This window comes from Octopus sinensis, linkage group LG10, assembly GCF_006345805.1.
Source record: "Octopus sinensis linkage group LG10, ASM634580v1, whole genome shotgun sequence".
Classification (NCBI taxonomy): Eukaryota; Metazoa; Mollusca; class Cephalopoda; order Octopoda; family Octopodidae; genus Octopus; species Octopus sinensis.
In genome coordinates, this window is record NC_043006.1 from 71908763 (window position 1) to 71925112 (window position 16350).

A 16350-nucleotide genomic window follows, 5' to 3' on the forward strand; every position below is an offset into this window, starting at 1 on the left:
AACATTGACCACTTTCTGCAGCAAATTCAAAACAACTGAATTTGATAAATAAAACTTAACCTAATTAACCCATAATTTTGTTGTTTTTACATCCATCACCCCCTTTTGGTTACCCCATTATCACCCCACTTTTCTTCAACATCCCCCCAGCCCCCAAATTTTCCACTGCCCTCTCTAGGAGCTACTGACCTAAAACAATAAGTAGATGCATGATACAGATTAGCAAGCTGTGTTTGTTTTATGAGTGACAGCTGAGTGTATTTGTAGACTGAGGGTTGAATTGTCTCCTGACAAAGTTGGTGAGAAAGATATCTATCACTTTGAATATGAGGATTAATTTTATGTAATTTTTTTTGTACAGTGGAAGAAAGCAAAGTTATAATTATGCATGTCCATGTTTATGAAAGTAGTGCAGGTATGATATGCAGAGTTTTTGAGAATGATACATCAAGTGTAGAATATAAATGAGTAGTGATGAGTGGTACCAACATCAGGAAGTATAATGTTAATGTAGGAAAGGAAAGATGAGGCTGATAAAATAAGAAAACTTTACAAAAAATTAAATCCCAGAGATCAATATAATCAGCTAAACTGTTGAAGGCAGTGCTCCAGCATGACCACAGTCTAATGACTAAGACCAGTAAAAGAGAGAAATATCACAAAGGCATGTTATTATAAAATACGTTTTATATATCTTTGGGGTGTAATTTTATAGGTAATATCAACAGGGATAAAGAATTTTATTCAAGAACAATCCTAATTGTCAGAATCACAGTCCTTTTTTAATTTTTTTCACAACAGGTTCACTATCATCAAGGCTGCTATCATTCCAATCAACGTCATCTGTTAACCAGTCAAAATCATCATCAAATTCTTTGCTGAAATCTTCAACTTCCTCATGGTCTTTTTTAGTAGGAGTGGTTATTTTGAAATGTGATGTAATCTCTGTTTGGTGACGCTTGGAATCTGCAAAATTAATAACAGAGATGGTTATCACAAACTAGAATAATAACAAAAATAGCATTAACACATCAAGCGCAACGGGTCACGATCGTGACTGTGAGGCACAGATTGACAGGCCATGATCGTGGCCCAGATAGATGCGTTTAATTTATGGGTGTTTGTTGGTATCTAATGTCACTCAAACGCTCTCCGATACCCCACAGAATGCAAGAGGACTAATAGTTCAACTAATGACGTTTCAGATGATATAAAACTTGCCACTATTATATACTAAGAAGATATTTTAACTATTTTTTGTTTTATATGTCTGCATAGTAGTCTCATTTGCATAAAATGTGCTCAGCAGTCAATGCTATGTAAGTGCAAATCCCAGTGCTTTATGGGTTAAAAGTGGTTGTTGACCTGTTAGAATAGCAGCTAAATCACCTTCAAATCACACATCCCACATCTAAAAAAAGATCATCGTCTTTTAACATCCACTTTTCAATGTTCACATAGATCAGAGTTTAAGGCAAATTTTCTACAGCTGGATGTCCTTCCCTTTGCCAAGCCTTGCCTGTTGTCATGTAATATTTCCTCATAACCAGATGTCTTCACAAAAGATTGGGCATGAAAGACACTGCCTCCATGACAAAGACATTTGCTTTGCAACTATCATATGATGTCATAGCAAGGAGACAATAACACACACACAACAAGCTTCTTCCAGTTTGTCTACCAAATCCATTCACAAGGATTTGGTTGGCCCAAGGCTATAGCAGAAAACACTTGACCAAGATGCCACACATTGGGATTGATCCCAGAATCATGTGGTTGGGAAGCAAACGTCTTACCTCACAGCCATACCTGTAGCTACACATTAAAAAAGAACATTGCAAGATATTGTAGAGTGAGGAACATGATACTGGAGAAAAAAGATATGGTCAAAACTTGAATGCTTTTAATCATACATCTGCTTTTCGACAATAACAACAATGTAGATCATATACTTCTCGTTTCTCTTTGGTTTCTACAAATCTTCATTCAACATTTCTGTTTCATTACTACGCAACACTGCACTTATTAACTGTATTCTAACGTATATAAAGAACCCTTTTTTGTCAAAAATTAGGTTAAAAAAATATGGAAGTTTCTTATACATGGATAGCATTATAATCCCTTACAAAACCTTTTTTCCCAATTTTAAGCCTCAAAAATTAGAGGGTTCCTTATACACATTAAAATACAGTGGTTACTTCCACCTACCTCAAATAGTCAGCTCTTTTCTGTCTCCTGTTTTTCTGGTATGATGGTAGCTTATATATTTATGTGTTGAAGGAAGTCAAGTCATTATCAGTACTTTTTAATGACTACTTTTTTCAGACAGGATTCATTGAGGCAAACTTTCTATGGCTTGATTTCTTCTTGTTACAAATCCTCACTTGTTTTGAAGCAAGCTAATACTTTACCCTTATCCAAACATGTCTCCAAGGTAGGCTGCTTGTACGACAGGGACACTTGTTTAGAATTAGCACATGATGTAAAGGCAAGGAAATACACATACACATATTCATCATCGTTTAACATCCGTTATCCATGCTGGCATGGGTTGGACTGCTTGACAGAAGCTGGTCAGCTGTCCAGACTCCAATTGTCTGTTGTGGCCTGGTTTCTATGGCTGGATGCCCTTCTTAATGCCAGCTACTTTACAGAGTCTACTGGGTGCTTTTTACGTACAGCGGTGCACTTACACAGCACCAGCATGAGTGCATTTTATGTAGCACTGACACCTGTAAAGGACAAGTCTCTGTATGTATGGATGGCAGTGATTTTACTTAGGTTGATGCATCTTCTGAAGTACAGCAAATTTCCACATCTCCCAGTCCCATGTCATTTCTTCAGTGAGGTGCAACATCCAAAGATCTTTTCTCACCACTTCATCCCATGTCTTCCTGGGTCTACCCTTTCTACAAGATCCCTCCACAATTAAACACACACACACACACACACACACATTCATTCTTTCATACCCACGCTCAGTAGGCTTCTTTTCCATTTCCGTCAAACAAATTTGCTCACATGGTTTTGGTTGGGCCAGAACTACAGCAGAAAACACTTGCCACAAGTAAAACACAATAGGACTAAACTTCAAGCATATTTAGTAAGTCCTCATTGTAAAGTTGGTGCTCCAGCATGGCCTCAGCCAAATGACTGAAACAAAAGAATAAAAATAGAGAAATACCTTCATTTTTACCTTGCTTTTTCTCTGTCCCATTTTCCTGTACAGACACCAAGTTACCATCAGATTCAGCAGCATTGTCATCCAATATATCGTCATCATTTATTGAGTTGTCATCATGGTTTGATTCTTCAATGAAAGACTCCTCAAAGCATTGAAGAATAGTTTTTTGACGGGGATTCTAGAAAGGGGGAAAACAATAACAATTATTATAGCATTAATAGTTTCTAAATGTTGATGCAAGATCACAAATTTAGGTAAGGATGTAAAGGGCAGTGGAGTAGCTAGTTTAAACCGTGCTTGGGGCAAGCTGCAAAAATGCCTTCCCCCACCGGTTACAAAATCCATGATATTATATAGTACTCATTTGGAATTAATGTTTTAAAGCAATATTTTAGGAATAAATATTTTACCAGGGTTCATTTACCTGCCAGTTCAGTACAGCTGGTAATTCAAAATATATTATTTGAATATTTACTTTTACAAAACCTCCTTATTTTAACTGTTAAATGCACCAACTTCCCTGATTGAAACATTAAAAAAATCAATGTGTGAAACGAGATGTAATAAAAAAAAAATACAGGCACAGGAGTGGCTGTGTTGTAAGTAGCTTGCTTACCAATCATATGGTTCTGGGTTCAGTCCCACGGTGTGGCACCTTGGGCAAGTGTCTTCTACTATAGCCTCGGGCCGACCAAAGCCTTGTGAGTGGATTTGGTAGACAGAAACTGAAAGAAGCCTGTTGTGTGTGTGTGTTTGTCCTGCTGCCATTGCTTGACAACAGATGTTGGCGTATTTATGTTCCCTGTAACTTAGCAGTTTGGCAAAAGAGACCCATAGCATAAGTACTAGGCTTACAAAGAATAAGTCCTGGGACCAATTTGTTCGACTAAAGGTGGTGCTCCAGCATGGTTGCAGTCAAGTGACTGAAACAAGTAAAAGAATTGTTTAAAGTCTCAACTTTCTTGCTTTTGATGAGGCAACCTCCTTCAATCAGCGCCCAGGGCACATGTCCCCCTTGCCGTCACTCCCAGTTGCGCTACTGGTAAAGGGTAATCAGATCAACCCCACTACCCAATCAGTATTTATCCCATTGGCTCATCATGTCCCAGAAGGATGAATAGCAGCTCCAAACATAAAAGAGATACAACTGAATAACTCTTGATATTTTGTCAGGTACTCTACCAAGTATGCCATCAACAGCAGGAACAATAATTATAATGGTTCTTTATTGGGGTACAAGGCCATCGACGGTAAGGTATAAGTTGATTCCATTAACCCCACTAATTGACCAGTAGTTTATTTTAGTGACCCCACTGAGATGAGGGTCAAAGTTGACCTCAGCAGGATTTGAAATCAAAAAGACAAACAGCCAGAACAAATATTGTAAAGCATTTTGTCTGATGTTCTAACGATTCTGCCAACCCATCAACCAAGTAATGATAATAATAATAATTCTTTCTACAACAGTCACAAGGCCAGAAATTTTGGCAGAGGAGACTAGTTGATTACATCAACCCCAGTGCTCAACAGGTACTTATTTCATCAACCCCGATGGGATGAAAGGCAGAGTTGACCTCGGTAGAATTAGACCACAGAATGTAATGAGTCAGAAGAAATTCCACTAAGTACAAGGGTGAGTCAAAAATTATCAACACTTTCTTCATATCTTTATTATTGCCACACTGCCTTCTGCGTATGTCTGCTTATAGTTGGTACTATTGTGGTCATGTGATCAAAGTTTGAGTCTGATCAAGCGATTTTTCTTTCTGGCTTTACAGTGTAAGCATGGCTGCACCACGAGAATTTGCACCAAAGAAGAACAAAGAGCAGTGATCCCTGAGATGGTAATGGTGATCCAATTCCCCATTACCAACTCTTGAACTTGCTGAATCTTCTCATCAGTGGTGAAGGTTGACGGGTATCCTAAACACTCTTTGTGCACTACACTTGTCCAGCTACTATTAAACTTGATTCACTCGAACACATTTTTACACAGTAGTGCACTGTCCTCCTATTGTGCTGAAAGCCTCCAATGAATTTCAGTACCTGACAAACCTTTCAACCAGAGAAATCGAATCACTACTCCTTGTTCTTCTTTTGTACTTATTGCTAGTAGAGTGCCCATGTAAAGCCAGAAAGAAAAATGGTGCGATCAAGCTCAAACTTTGACCACATGACCACAATAGTACCAATTAAAAGTACATATGCGCAGAAGGTAGTGTGACAATAATAAAGATATGTTACATTGAAAGTGCAGATAATTTTTGACTTCCCTTGTAGTTTGTCTGATGTGCTAACGATTCTGTCAGCCCACCACCTTTCACAATCCAAATAATAATAACAATGATTTCTGATATCTAATACTTATGGATCAAGGCAGCTGCTATTCCCGGATCAAATCAGTTACTAATTATACACCCAACATTTGTTACTTATGGACAAAAGTACTTGCTATTAATCGATCAAGACAGCTTAATAATCTGGAAATCCATAACTTCTTAATAGTTCAGTCAGTTACTAATGTATCATTCGATCATCACTGACAATATCTATCTGCCCATATATTATTAAGAGCTGGAAGTCCATACAAACTTTTAATCATATTGCCAACCAAGTTTATACTTCTTTAATATAATAAGGAGAGAAATGAAAAATACAGGGAATTGTATTGAAGTGTTGAAAGTGAATACTTACTTGGAATAGAACAGTGTCTGTTTCTGAAAAGTCATCTTTAGAAAGACCAGCTTTACCCAAAATATTCAGCTTATTTTGTATAAGAGGCCTAATAAAGGGGAGAGGGTAAGAGAGGTTTAACAGCGAAATTATCATCAATATCATACATACGTGTGTGTGTGTGTGTGCGTGTGCATGTATGTATGTATAAATAAATATAAAAATGGAACAAAAACGCAATAGAGGACATTAAAACATTCGAACAGATAGATGATACAAAGGTGGATAAGAGAAACAACAATTAGGACAGGCAAAAAAAGACGGGTCATTCATGGCTTTCTTTCCTCAGTCAAGTTCCAGAAGTCACGACCATTTCGGCCAGTTACACTTGAGATGGTTCGATCTGGTTGCCCCCGAAAACGTCTAAGCTAAGAGCATTAGATTCCTTTGTAAGAAAGCTACCGAATTTGTACAGCAACAAAGACAAAAGAATGGAGAACATATATATAATAGGCATGGTTTGCTCCTGGCACAAAATGTTATTAAGGAGAGAGAATTTTCCTCTCAGACATATTTATATCTACAAGCAGGGTGGTGCTGAAAAGTTCCTGGCTTTGAGTAATAGAAAATACAAGAAGATCAGTTAATTATGACTTTATTCAACATATTTCCCTCTCAGATTCACATCTTTATTGCAGTGGTCCTTCAGTTTTTCTAAACTCTGTAAAAGAACTTGGACAATTAGGCCTCCAATCAGGCCTTTCACAATACCCTCAAAGCCAGAAACTTTTCAGTATCCCCGTGTAAGAACTTACACGTTATTTTAATTCTCTTTTTTTTAAATACAAAATAAAATGAAGCTCTTTAATTTCACACACACATATGTAAAGATGTGAATGCATAAATATTACCATATAAAATCATCAGCAGTTCCTGTAGCAACAAGATAATGAATGTTTACTGAATCCATTTGTCCAATTCTATGTACTCGATCTTCAGCCTGGACTAGAATCTGCCAAGAAGAATATATAAATTAACACACAAATACAAATATAACACACACACACATATAGTTTTCATGAAGCATTGCCTGATATATACATATATATAAATGCTATTAATTATTTTTTAAAGCTAAAAAAACGCAAGTGATAAAAAAATTAATAATACAGGTCAATAGTTATTACTTTTACCAGGTATTTCAATATTTCAGGGTCAGGAGTCCTTCTTCAGGAAATTTCATAGAAAAGACGTAATAACTTGTCCTGAACTTTTCCAAGTGTAATAACCTGTCCTGTACTTTTCCAGTTTATAATCTTAAGAATATTATTTCTCTTGCTTGCATTTTTCCATGTAACGACATGGAACTTACATGACAAGACCTCTCAACTGAGTGGGAGAGTAATATTGAGGGAGGTGGATTAATAGCAAGTGATGAGAGGTTAAAGTATGATAGAAGGACAGGAACCAGTGCCTTGCTGTAGAGGAGATACATGGCTAACCCAATTAGGAAAGAAAGAGGATAGCAGTGAAGATGTATCACAGCATACACTCAAGTTACAGAAAGATGAACATAAGAGAAGTAGTATGGTGGGGTAAGTAGGTTTGCTGGAGTGTGAGAGGTGAATGGCAGATAGAGATGGGGATAGAGGGAAATGCAGTGAGTGATAAACATGGATTAGTACATAAATACCTTCACTGCAAAACCTTGAAAAATCAATTACATAAAGAGCGGAAAGGAAAGAAAATATAATCAACAAATAATTTTTGTACTCACTCCTGGGTTCCAGAACAGTTCAGCAAAGATAACCAAGGATGCTGCAGTTAAATTTAACCCAGCATTTGCAGCACAGATGGACAGTATTGCTAACTGAATATCTTCATATTTTTGAAATTGGTCACAATAAAACTTGCGCTGTTGACTAGTTGTTTTCCCATCAATGCGAATGTATTCAACTTTGCACTAGAAAGAATTATAATAAAGACAGAGTGTAATGTTAGCAGAGAGATTTTGTCAAAGATAAGAGTTCATAATTTACTTAAATTGCAAGATCCTCTTATGAGGGGATGCTGAAAAGTTCCTGGCTTTGGGTAAAAGAAAATACAAGCAGATCATCGTGCTGGTGGCATGTAAAAAGCACCCACTACACTCACGGAGTGGTTGGCATTAGGAAGGGCATCCAGCCGTAGAAATACTGCCAGATCAGACTGGAGCCTGGTGCAGCCTTCTGGCTTCCCAGATCCCCGGTCGAACCGTCCAACCCATGCTAGCATGGAGAACGGACGTTAAACGATGATGATCAGTTAATTATTATTTTATTCAGCATATTCTCCTCTCAGACTCACACACTTTTGCCGTGATGCTTCAGTTTTTCTAAGCCCTGTAAAAGAACTCAGAAGGTTGGGCCTCCAACCAGGTTTTTCGTGATCCCCTCAAAGCCAGATACTTTCCAGTACCCCCTTGTACATCCTTTAAACACATATTTACTATCCCCCCCAATCCCAATCTCTCATTTATATAATTCTTTACCATTCCACTTTTCATCATCAGTATCATCATTTAACGGATGCTGTCCATGCTAGCATGGGCTGGATGGTTTGATTGGGCTGGCATGCTGGAAGGCTGCGCCAAGATCCAGTCTGATTTGCCAACCACTCCAAGAGTGTGATGGGTGCTTTTATGTGCCACTTGTATGGGTGCCATTTGCGTGACACCAGTATCTGCCATGACTGCGATTTTTCTCAGCTTGATGGGTCTTCTTCTCAAGCACAACCGAATGCCAAAGGTCTTAGTCATTGCTTCCACAAGGCCCAACACTCGAAAGGAGCTTGGCTACTTTGCCTCCATGAGCCCCAACACTTGAAAGGAACTCAGCCACTTGGCATCCATGAGGCACAACGATCAAAGTTTGATTTTCTTTATGTACCACTAGCATCAGTGCACTTGGCTTGGTGGGTCCTCTTAAGCAGAGCACATCGCCAAAAGTCTTGGTCACTAGTCAGTGCCTCTGTGAGGTTCAAAGTTTGAAATTCATGCTTCCCTACCTCGTCCCATGTCTTGCTGGGTCTACCTCTATCACAGGTTCCTTCAACAGTTAGGGAGTGGCACTTCTTTACACAACTGTCCTTGTCCATACACATCACATGGAGGAGGCGTGTGAATGTACAATTCTACATGTGAATGTATAATTTACCAGCATCCAAGCAGTGCACTAGGACTGAACCAGAAACCATGTGGTTGCCTACGTCTACCACACAGCCATGCTTGAACCTATCACTACTGTAGCTACTGCTGCCTCTTCCTCTTTGAATGTAATATATCAAAACAAAGACAATTCACTTGTGTCAGGATGCACTACTGTAAAGTGGTTGGTGAAAGGAACAGCAATCATCTGCGGAAATAAACCTAAATTGAAATCATCATCATCATCACCACCACCACCACCACAATCATCATTTAACGTCTGCTTTCCATGCCGGCATGGGTTGAACGGTTTGATTGAGGACTGGCAAGCTAGGAGGCTGCATCAGGCTTCAATCTGTTCTGCATGGTTTCTAACACCAACTACTCCGAGAGTGTAGTGGTTGCTTTTTACGTGCCATCAGCACAGGAGCCATTCAGGCGTCACTGGCAACAACTACGTTTGAATGGTGCTTTTTACATGTCACCAGCATGGGAGCCAGTCAGGCAGCACTGGCATCAACCATCCTCGAATAGTGCTTTTTACGTGCCACTGGCACGGGTGAGTAAAATATGGTCCTCCAACCTGAAGGTTGGAAAAGCAGTAATTCAATATAAGACCTAAGACCATAAGAACTCACCTAATCCATGCCAGCATGGAAAGCAGATGTAAAAATGTTTAAGATGGTCATTATGTGGAAGATAAGTCACTAAATCATTGATCATCATTTTAATGTCCACCTTTTCCATGCTTTCATGGATCGGATGCAATTTGTTGAGGTGGATTTTTTTATGGCCAGATGCCCTTCCTGTCATCAACTCTCACCTTTATTCCAAAAAGGGTAACATTTCCAGACAGGTTTTCATGAAAGACTGCAAACAAATGACACCACTAGCATGATGGGGACACTTGTACAAACTCTCATAGTAAGTCAAAGCAAGGTGATAGTAACACGTACATACATACACAATGAGCTTCCTTTAGTTTCCATCTACTAAAACCACTCACAAGGCTTTGGTCAGTCCAGGACTTTAGAAGACACTTATTCACTGTGCCACTTGTTGGGACTGAACCTGAAACCATGTTGTTAGGATGCAAGCTTCTTTACCACACAGCCACATCTGTGGCTATATTGATTATTTTCATAAATCAAAACAAGCTGTGTAATAAGAGCAGAATGGATAGGTGAGTGGTTTAACAGACTAACCTTATTTTTGATATGATTTTCAATGGCATCCATCATCACACAATGGTGTGCAAATACCAGGAACTTTTGACCAGCTTCCACTCGGTCTGTGATGTAGTCGCTGTTGGATAAAACATAGAATTGGTAGAGATACATGTTTAAAAAAGTGAGATGCAGGAAACATGTAGTAGTGGCAGCTGGACATAGAATGGACATGGGTTTGTGTGTTGGCATCTTGTAAGAAAAATATACATCTTACATACTAACAAATAGATTAGTGGTATGAAAGTTGGACAGAGAAGACAAAAGAGAGGGAGGGAGGGAGGGAGGGAGAGAAGGATAAAGGAAGAAAGGAGAAAAGAAGGAAGTAAAGGAGAGAAGCTAGTGTAAGAGTGTGAAATAGAAAGCGAATTATTATATTTTCTGGCAAATAAGTTTACATTTTCAGACCAAAATTTACAGCAAAAATGGTAGGTTGACTCATACAACAAAATGACCTTGGCGGACCATGATTTGGAAAGACAGTGACAATGTTTGAATATTTACACTATAAATTATGTTGATTTCTATGCCAGAAAATACAGTAAGAATACGTGATGGTAGCAGATGTTAACTGATGTGAGAGTTTGCTGTAGTGGTGTGAATACATGGAGGGTTAGCTAGAGATAGAGATAAAATATTGACAGACTTACCAAACAGCGGAACACTTGGCTGATGCTGTTTCTTGAAAATATTGAAACAAGAGATTTCGCCTTTCCTGTAAACACAAAAGAAAACAAACAGTTTGCATATATGTACAAAAGGCAAGTGACTTAGGCTGACCTAGAAGTAAATGGCTGCTAATGATTAAACATATAATTGCAAAAATATACTTTTATTTCTTTACTTGTTTCAGTTATAGGACCATGGCCATGGTGGAGCATCATCTTTGAAGCTTTTGATAAAAAATTATTCATCAAATGTTCAAAAGGTAGGTAGGTGTGTGTGTGTGTGTCTCTCTCTCTCTCTGGCTTTCATATTTTACTTGTTTCAGCCATTAGATGGAAGTCATTCTGGGGAGCCACCTTGAAGAATTTGAGTCAAACAAATTGACCCCAGTGCTTAATTTTTTTGTAAATATGGCATTTATTCTAATCAGTTGCTTTTGCCAAGGTGCCAAGTTATGGAATCACAAACACAACACTGGTTGTCAAGTGATGGTGATGGTAGGACAAACAAAGACACACACACACATACATACATATATATGATGAGCTTCTTTCAGCTTCCATCTGCCAACTCTACTCACAAAGCTGCAGAGGAGGAATAAGAAATAAAATGTTTTTGGTAGTGTAGAAAATAGTATATTGGAAATAATAATGTTAGTCTGAATGAACGTAATTTCTTCTGACTAACCTTATGCATATATGTAAGTATTCATACTCACACAAAAGGCTTCTGCACAGTTCCTCTCTACCAAATTCTACACACAAGATATTAGGTAAACTGACACCATAGAAAAAAATATTTGTCCAAAAAGCTTTGCAGTAGGACCATACTCTAAACTACATGATGGTGAAGCAAACTGTTTTTGGCCATAGATGGCGCTGCTACCACCAACGACGATGCCATCATCGGCATTTAACATCCGTTTTCCATGCTGAGATGGGTTGGACAGTTTGAACAGAAGTGGCAAACAGGAGTATTGAAAGAAGTACTGAGATATTTCATAAAGCAGTATTGCAATGCATAGTTGAGAGGTAACGAGATCTAACATAAAACAGTAGTAAGATGTATCATAGAGAAGCAGTGATTTATATCATAACAAGTTACTTACAGCTGATGTTGATTTCTCTACCAAGGCAGAAACTTTTTTCATGGAGGCATCAGTCTTAATGGCATTGGGATTCAACAAGACAGCTTGTCTCCTTTTGGATGGCAACTGGCTGAGAACATCTTTCTTCATCCGTCTGTAAATAACAATAATTAGAAACAATTATTATTATTATTATCATCATCGTTATTATATGAAAACAAACAGCTTATTTTGCTGGGTATGATGGAAAGTGTCAGCTGTCCACAGCCAGCAGACTAAGAGGACACTTGTTTACTGGTCAGGCTTCAAGAACCCTATGAAGAATTCTGTGCGACAGGTGCTTAAGAAGTTATCCCCCAAGACTAAAGCATTGTCATCACTGCAGTATTTAAATAATACCTCCAACCCACCCCCACCACCCCCATACTAAACCATTTAAGATTTTTCATCGTCTCTCCTCAGACTTGCAACTCTATGTTACATTTTGCCTACAGATAATAATTGGATGGAGAAGAAGGTAGAATAAGAGGAAAGAGAGAAAGAAAAACAAGAAGGAAAAACAAGGAAGTGGAGGGGAGGGTGCAAGAGAAGATGGGCATAACGAAAAGATAAGCCATGAAGTAGCTAGCTTGATCTGTAATAAGCAACTGTATGGTAGCACACCTGTTTCTGTCTTCACTCCCGATCTTTCTCTCTCCAACCAGGTAACCTTGTACTTCCTCTTCAGCAAGACACCTATATCTGTCACATTATAACCTTTGCATCATCACTTCTTCCAATGCCTCTTTCCCTCTTAAAAGCTTTTGTCTTGCAAGTACTTGGTGACCCTGTCAGTGCAGGTGCCACTTAAAAAGCATTCGGTCCACACTGTAAAGTGGTTGGTGTTAGGAAGGGCATCCAGAAGTAAAAACCTTGCCAAAACTGACCTTGCCTGTGCTTGTGCCATGTAAAAAGCAATAAGTTCACTCTGCTGAGTGGTTGGTTAGGAAGGACATCCAGCTGTAAAAATCTTGCCAAAACAGTCACAGAAGTCTGGTGCTGGCTTTGGCCTGGCCAGCTCTTGTGATACCATCCCACCCATGCCAGCATGGAACGCAGATGTTAAATGATGATGATGATGATGAAACAACAACTACGAAAGTGAAACATTATCTACAACAACAACAACAACAGCAACAGTAGATATTTAACAGTTGGGTACTTACCTGATCATAACCTTCTCTTCCATAAACACCTGTAGTTCAGCCATGTTGGAATAACCACTGAAATCCCAACCCCAGGCATTCTGGGAATGAAATGAATATTTTGTTATAGAAGCATGTATAGTATAGGACTACAGTGTGTAGAATGTCTCTCTTGTATTGTATATAGCATGTAGAGTAATCTATATGATATTGTCTGAGGCAAAGTGGATGAGTTCCCTTTGAGCATTGGGCCTCACAGAAATAAGTTCCTTTTGAGCATTGGGCCTCTTGGAGGCAATGATCAAGACCTTTGGCATTGTCATGGTAGATACCAGTGTTATGCAAATGGCACCCATGCCAGTGGCACGTAAAAGCACCAATTACACTCTTGGAGTGGTTGGCATTAGGAAGGGCATTCAGCCACAGAAACCATGCCAAATCGGATTGGAGTCTGGTGCAGCTTTCCAGCTTGCCAGCCCTGGTCAAACTGTCCAACCTGTGCCAGCATGGACAACGGACGTTAAATGATGATGATGATGTAGGTGCATGGCTTAGTGGTCAGGGTGTTGGACTCCTGATTGTAAGATTGTGATTTCGATTCCTGGCCCAGGCGATAAGTTGTGTTCTTGAACAAAACACTTCATTTCATGTTGCTCCAGTCCGCTCAGCTGGCAAAAGTGAGTGATACTGCAATGGACCAACGTCCTGTCCCAAGAAGAATACATGCAACAGAGAAACCAAGAAACTGACCCTATGCTCCTTACAGAGTAATGTGGACTAACTATTGTCTATAGTGTGTAGAATATCAGTGTGATGTTGTGTACAGTGTGTATAAGATACTTTCTATAGGGTAATGTGTAGAATAACAAGGCAGCGAGCCAGCAGAAACATTAGCACGCTGGGCAAAATGCTTAGCAGTATTTCGTTTGTCTTTACGTTCTGAGTTCAAATTCCACCGAGGTTGACATCCTTTCGGGGTCAATAAATTAAGTACCATGTTCATACTGGGGTTGATCTAATCGACTGGCCCCCTCCCCCAAAATTTCAGGCTTTGTGCCTAGAGTAGAAAAGAATGTGTAGAATACGTTAATATTATGTATAATGTGCACAATATTTGTGCTGTATTGTCTACAATGGGTATACAATATCATTGAGGTATTATATATACTGGGTACAATATCAGTATAGAATTGACTACAGGGTGTATATAGTATAAAGATGGTATTGTCTACATTGTGTATACAACAGCCATATGGTATTTATAGTGGAAATACAATATCAATGTAATAATGTTTACAGTAGGTTTCAGCAGCCTTTTACAAGAAGCGAGCTGCATGAGACACAATTCATCAACAGGTAGACTACTAAAAAGATTGAAAGTAATTTTTTGTTAGGTGTACCATTCAGGAAGTCCTACAGGCTGCACATTGTCTATGACTGGTTTACAGAGTGTACACAAAATCAATATGGTGTTGTCTACAGTGTATATATAGTATCAGTGTGAATAATATTAAAAAAACTAACACTCATACAAGCTCAAGAGAAGTCTCTACAAAGCCACATGGCCTACTACAAATATTGGTCAAATCTCTCTTAAATCTCATTCTGTCTTATACACACTTTCAAATACAATCACACATGGATACACATTAACATGCATGCAAACACACAACTACATACTCATTTTCAAACTTGCACACACTTTTACAGATTCACACACATACACATATTCAACACAAACGTACATATTCGTGTATACAATACATACACACATACTAACAATTCAAACTGAACATTAACCACACTAATTTCATCTGGATATTCCACTATCCCATCCCTTCTCCACCTGACAAGTCAAACAAGAAGAATGGTGCTGATCTGTGGGCACTGCATTACATCTTCACAGAGCATCATTGTAATTCAGTCTCTGAAAGTTACCAATCTCACCGAAGGGTTTCACTCTCACACATCCTAAAAATACCTTGTGCTCCTTACCTTTTTGCCATCACAGTAACGCAAACCATATTCAGTGAAATTAATAGGTTGAAGTACCCCAACAATTTGGGTGAAAAGCTCTGATGGACGAGACAAAGCAGGTGTCCCGGTCAAAAGGATCACACGGGTAGCATTCTGAAAATGTAAATACATGGCTATTTGACAGTGGAATAAAAAAAATCCCTTTCTTGAAAAACAAGTAAGGACTGGCAACAAGGAAAGCATCCTACTATAAAATATTGATTGCAAATTTTGGTACAAGGCCAACAAATTCAGGGAAGGAGTAAGTCAATTACATTAAACCCAATGCTTAATTGGTACTTATTTCATTGACCCCATAAGGAAGAAAGGCAAAGTTGACCACAGCGGAATTTGAACTCAGAATGCAAGGATGGACACAATGCTGCTAAGTATTTTGCCTGATGTGCTAATAAATTCTGCCAACTAACTGCTATCTATAAAATTTTCTTTTCTACTCTAGGTACAAGGCCTGAAATTTGGAGGGAGGGGGCCAGTCAATTAGATTGAACCCAGTAGACAACTGGTACTTAATTTATTGACACTGACATTGGCAGAATTTGAACTCAGAATGTAAAGACAGACAAAATACCGCTAAGCATTTCGCCCGGTGTGCTAACGTTTCTGCCAGCTTGCCACCTTGTCATCTATAAAATATTCTTTTCTACCCTAGGCACAAGGCCTGAAATTTTTTTGGGGGGGAGGGGGGCAGTCAATTAGATTGGTCCCAGTACACAACTGGTATTTAATTTATCGACCTTGGCGGAATTTGAATTCAGAACGTAAAGACAGATGAAATACTACTAAAATTTCGCCCAGCATGCTAAAGTTTCTACCAGCTTGCCACCTTGCCATCTATAAAATATTCCCTATAAGTATTCTTTAAGTCAGCATGAAAACGTGGACATAAAAATGAAAGAGCAAATTTCATCATCACCGTAATCATTTAATGTCCATGCTGCCATGGGTTGGACAGTTTAACAGGATCTGAGGGGGTCCAAGGATGGCACCGTGCTCCATTATCTGCTTTGGTATGGTTTTTACAGCTTGATGCTCTTCCTAACACCAGCGTACAGCATGTACTGAGGGCTTTTTTTTGTGCCAGCTGCACTATTGAGGTCACTATACAGCTT

At 38.8% G+C, this 16350-nt stretch overlaps 1 protein-coding gene across 2 annotated transcripts in view; it reads right to left on the reverse strand.

Annotated features, from left to right (window-relative positions):
* Nucleotides 1–667: 667 nt before the first annotated feature.
* Nucleotides 668–16350, reverse strand: part of LOC115216406 (SWI/SNF-related matrix-associated actin-dependent regulator of chromatin subfamily A-like protein 1) — a 34561-nt gene continuing 18878 nt past the window's right edge. The window contains exons 8-17 of one of the 2 annotated variants that reach the window (XM_029785714.2): nucleotides 15200–15334; nucleotides 13226–13305; nucleotides 12042–12174; nucleotides 10918–10982; nucleotides 10247–10346; nucleotides 7635–7820; nucleotides 6769–6869; nucleotides 5879–5966; nucleotides 3185–3362; nucleotides 668–966 (exon numbers count right to left, since the gene is read on the reverse strand). In XM_029785714.2, the coding sequence (XP_029641574.1) occupies nucleotides 770–966; nucleotides 3185–3362; nucleotides 5879–5966; nucleotides 6769–6869; nucleotides 7635–7820; nucleotides 10247–10346; nucleotides 10918–10982; nucleotides 12042–12174; nucleotides 13226–13305; nucleotides 15200–15334 (1263 nt within the window). In that variant the 3' untranslated portion in view covers nucleotides 668–769. The remainder of the gene's footprint in view (nucleotides 967–3184; nucleotides 3363–5878; nucleotides 5967–6768; nucleotides 6870–7634; nucleotides 7821–10246; nucleotides 10347–10917; nucleotides 10983–12041; nucleotides 12175–13225; nucleotides 13306–15199; nucleotides 15335–16350) is intronic. The other variant, XM_029785716.2, reaches the window with a different exon arrangement.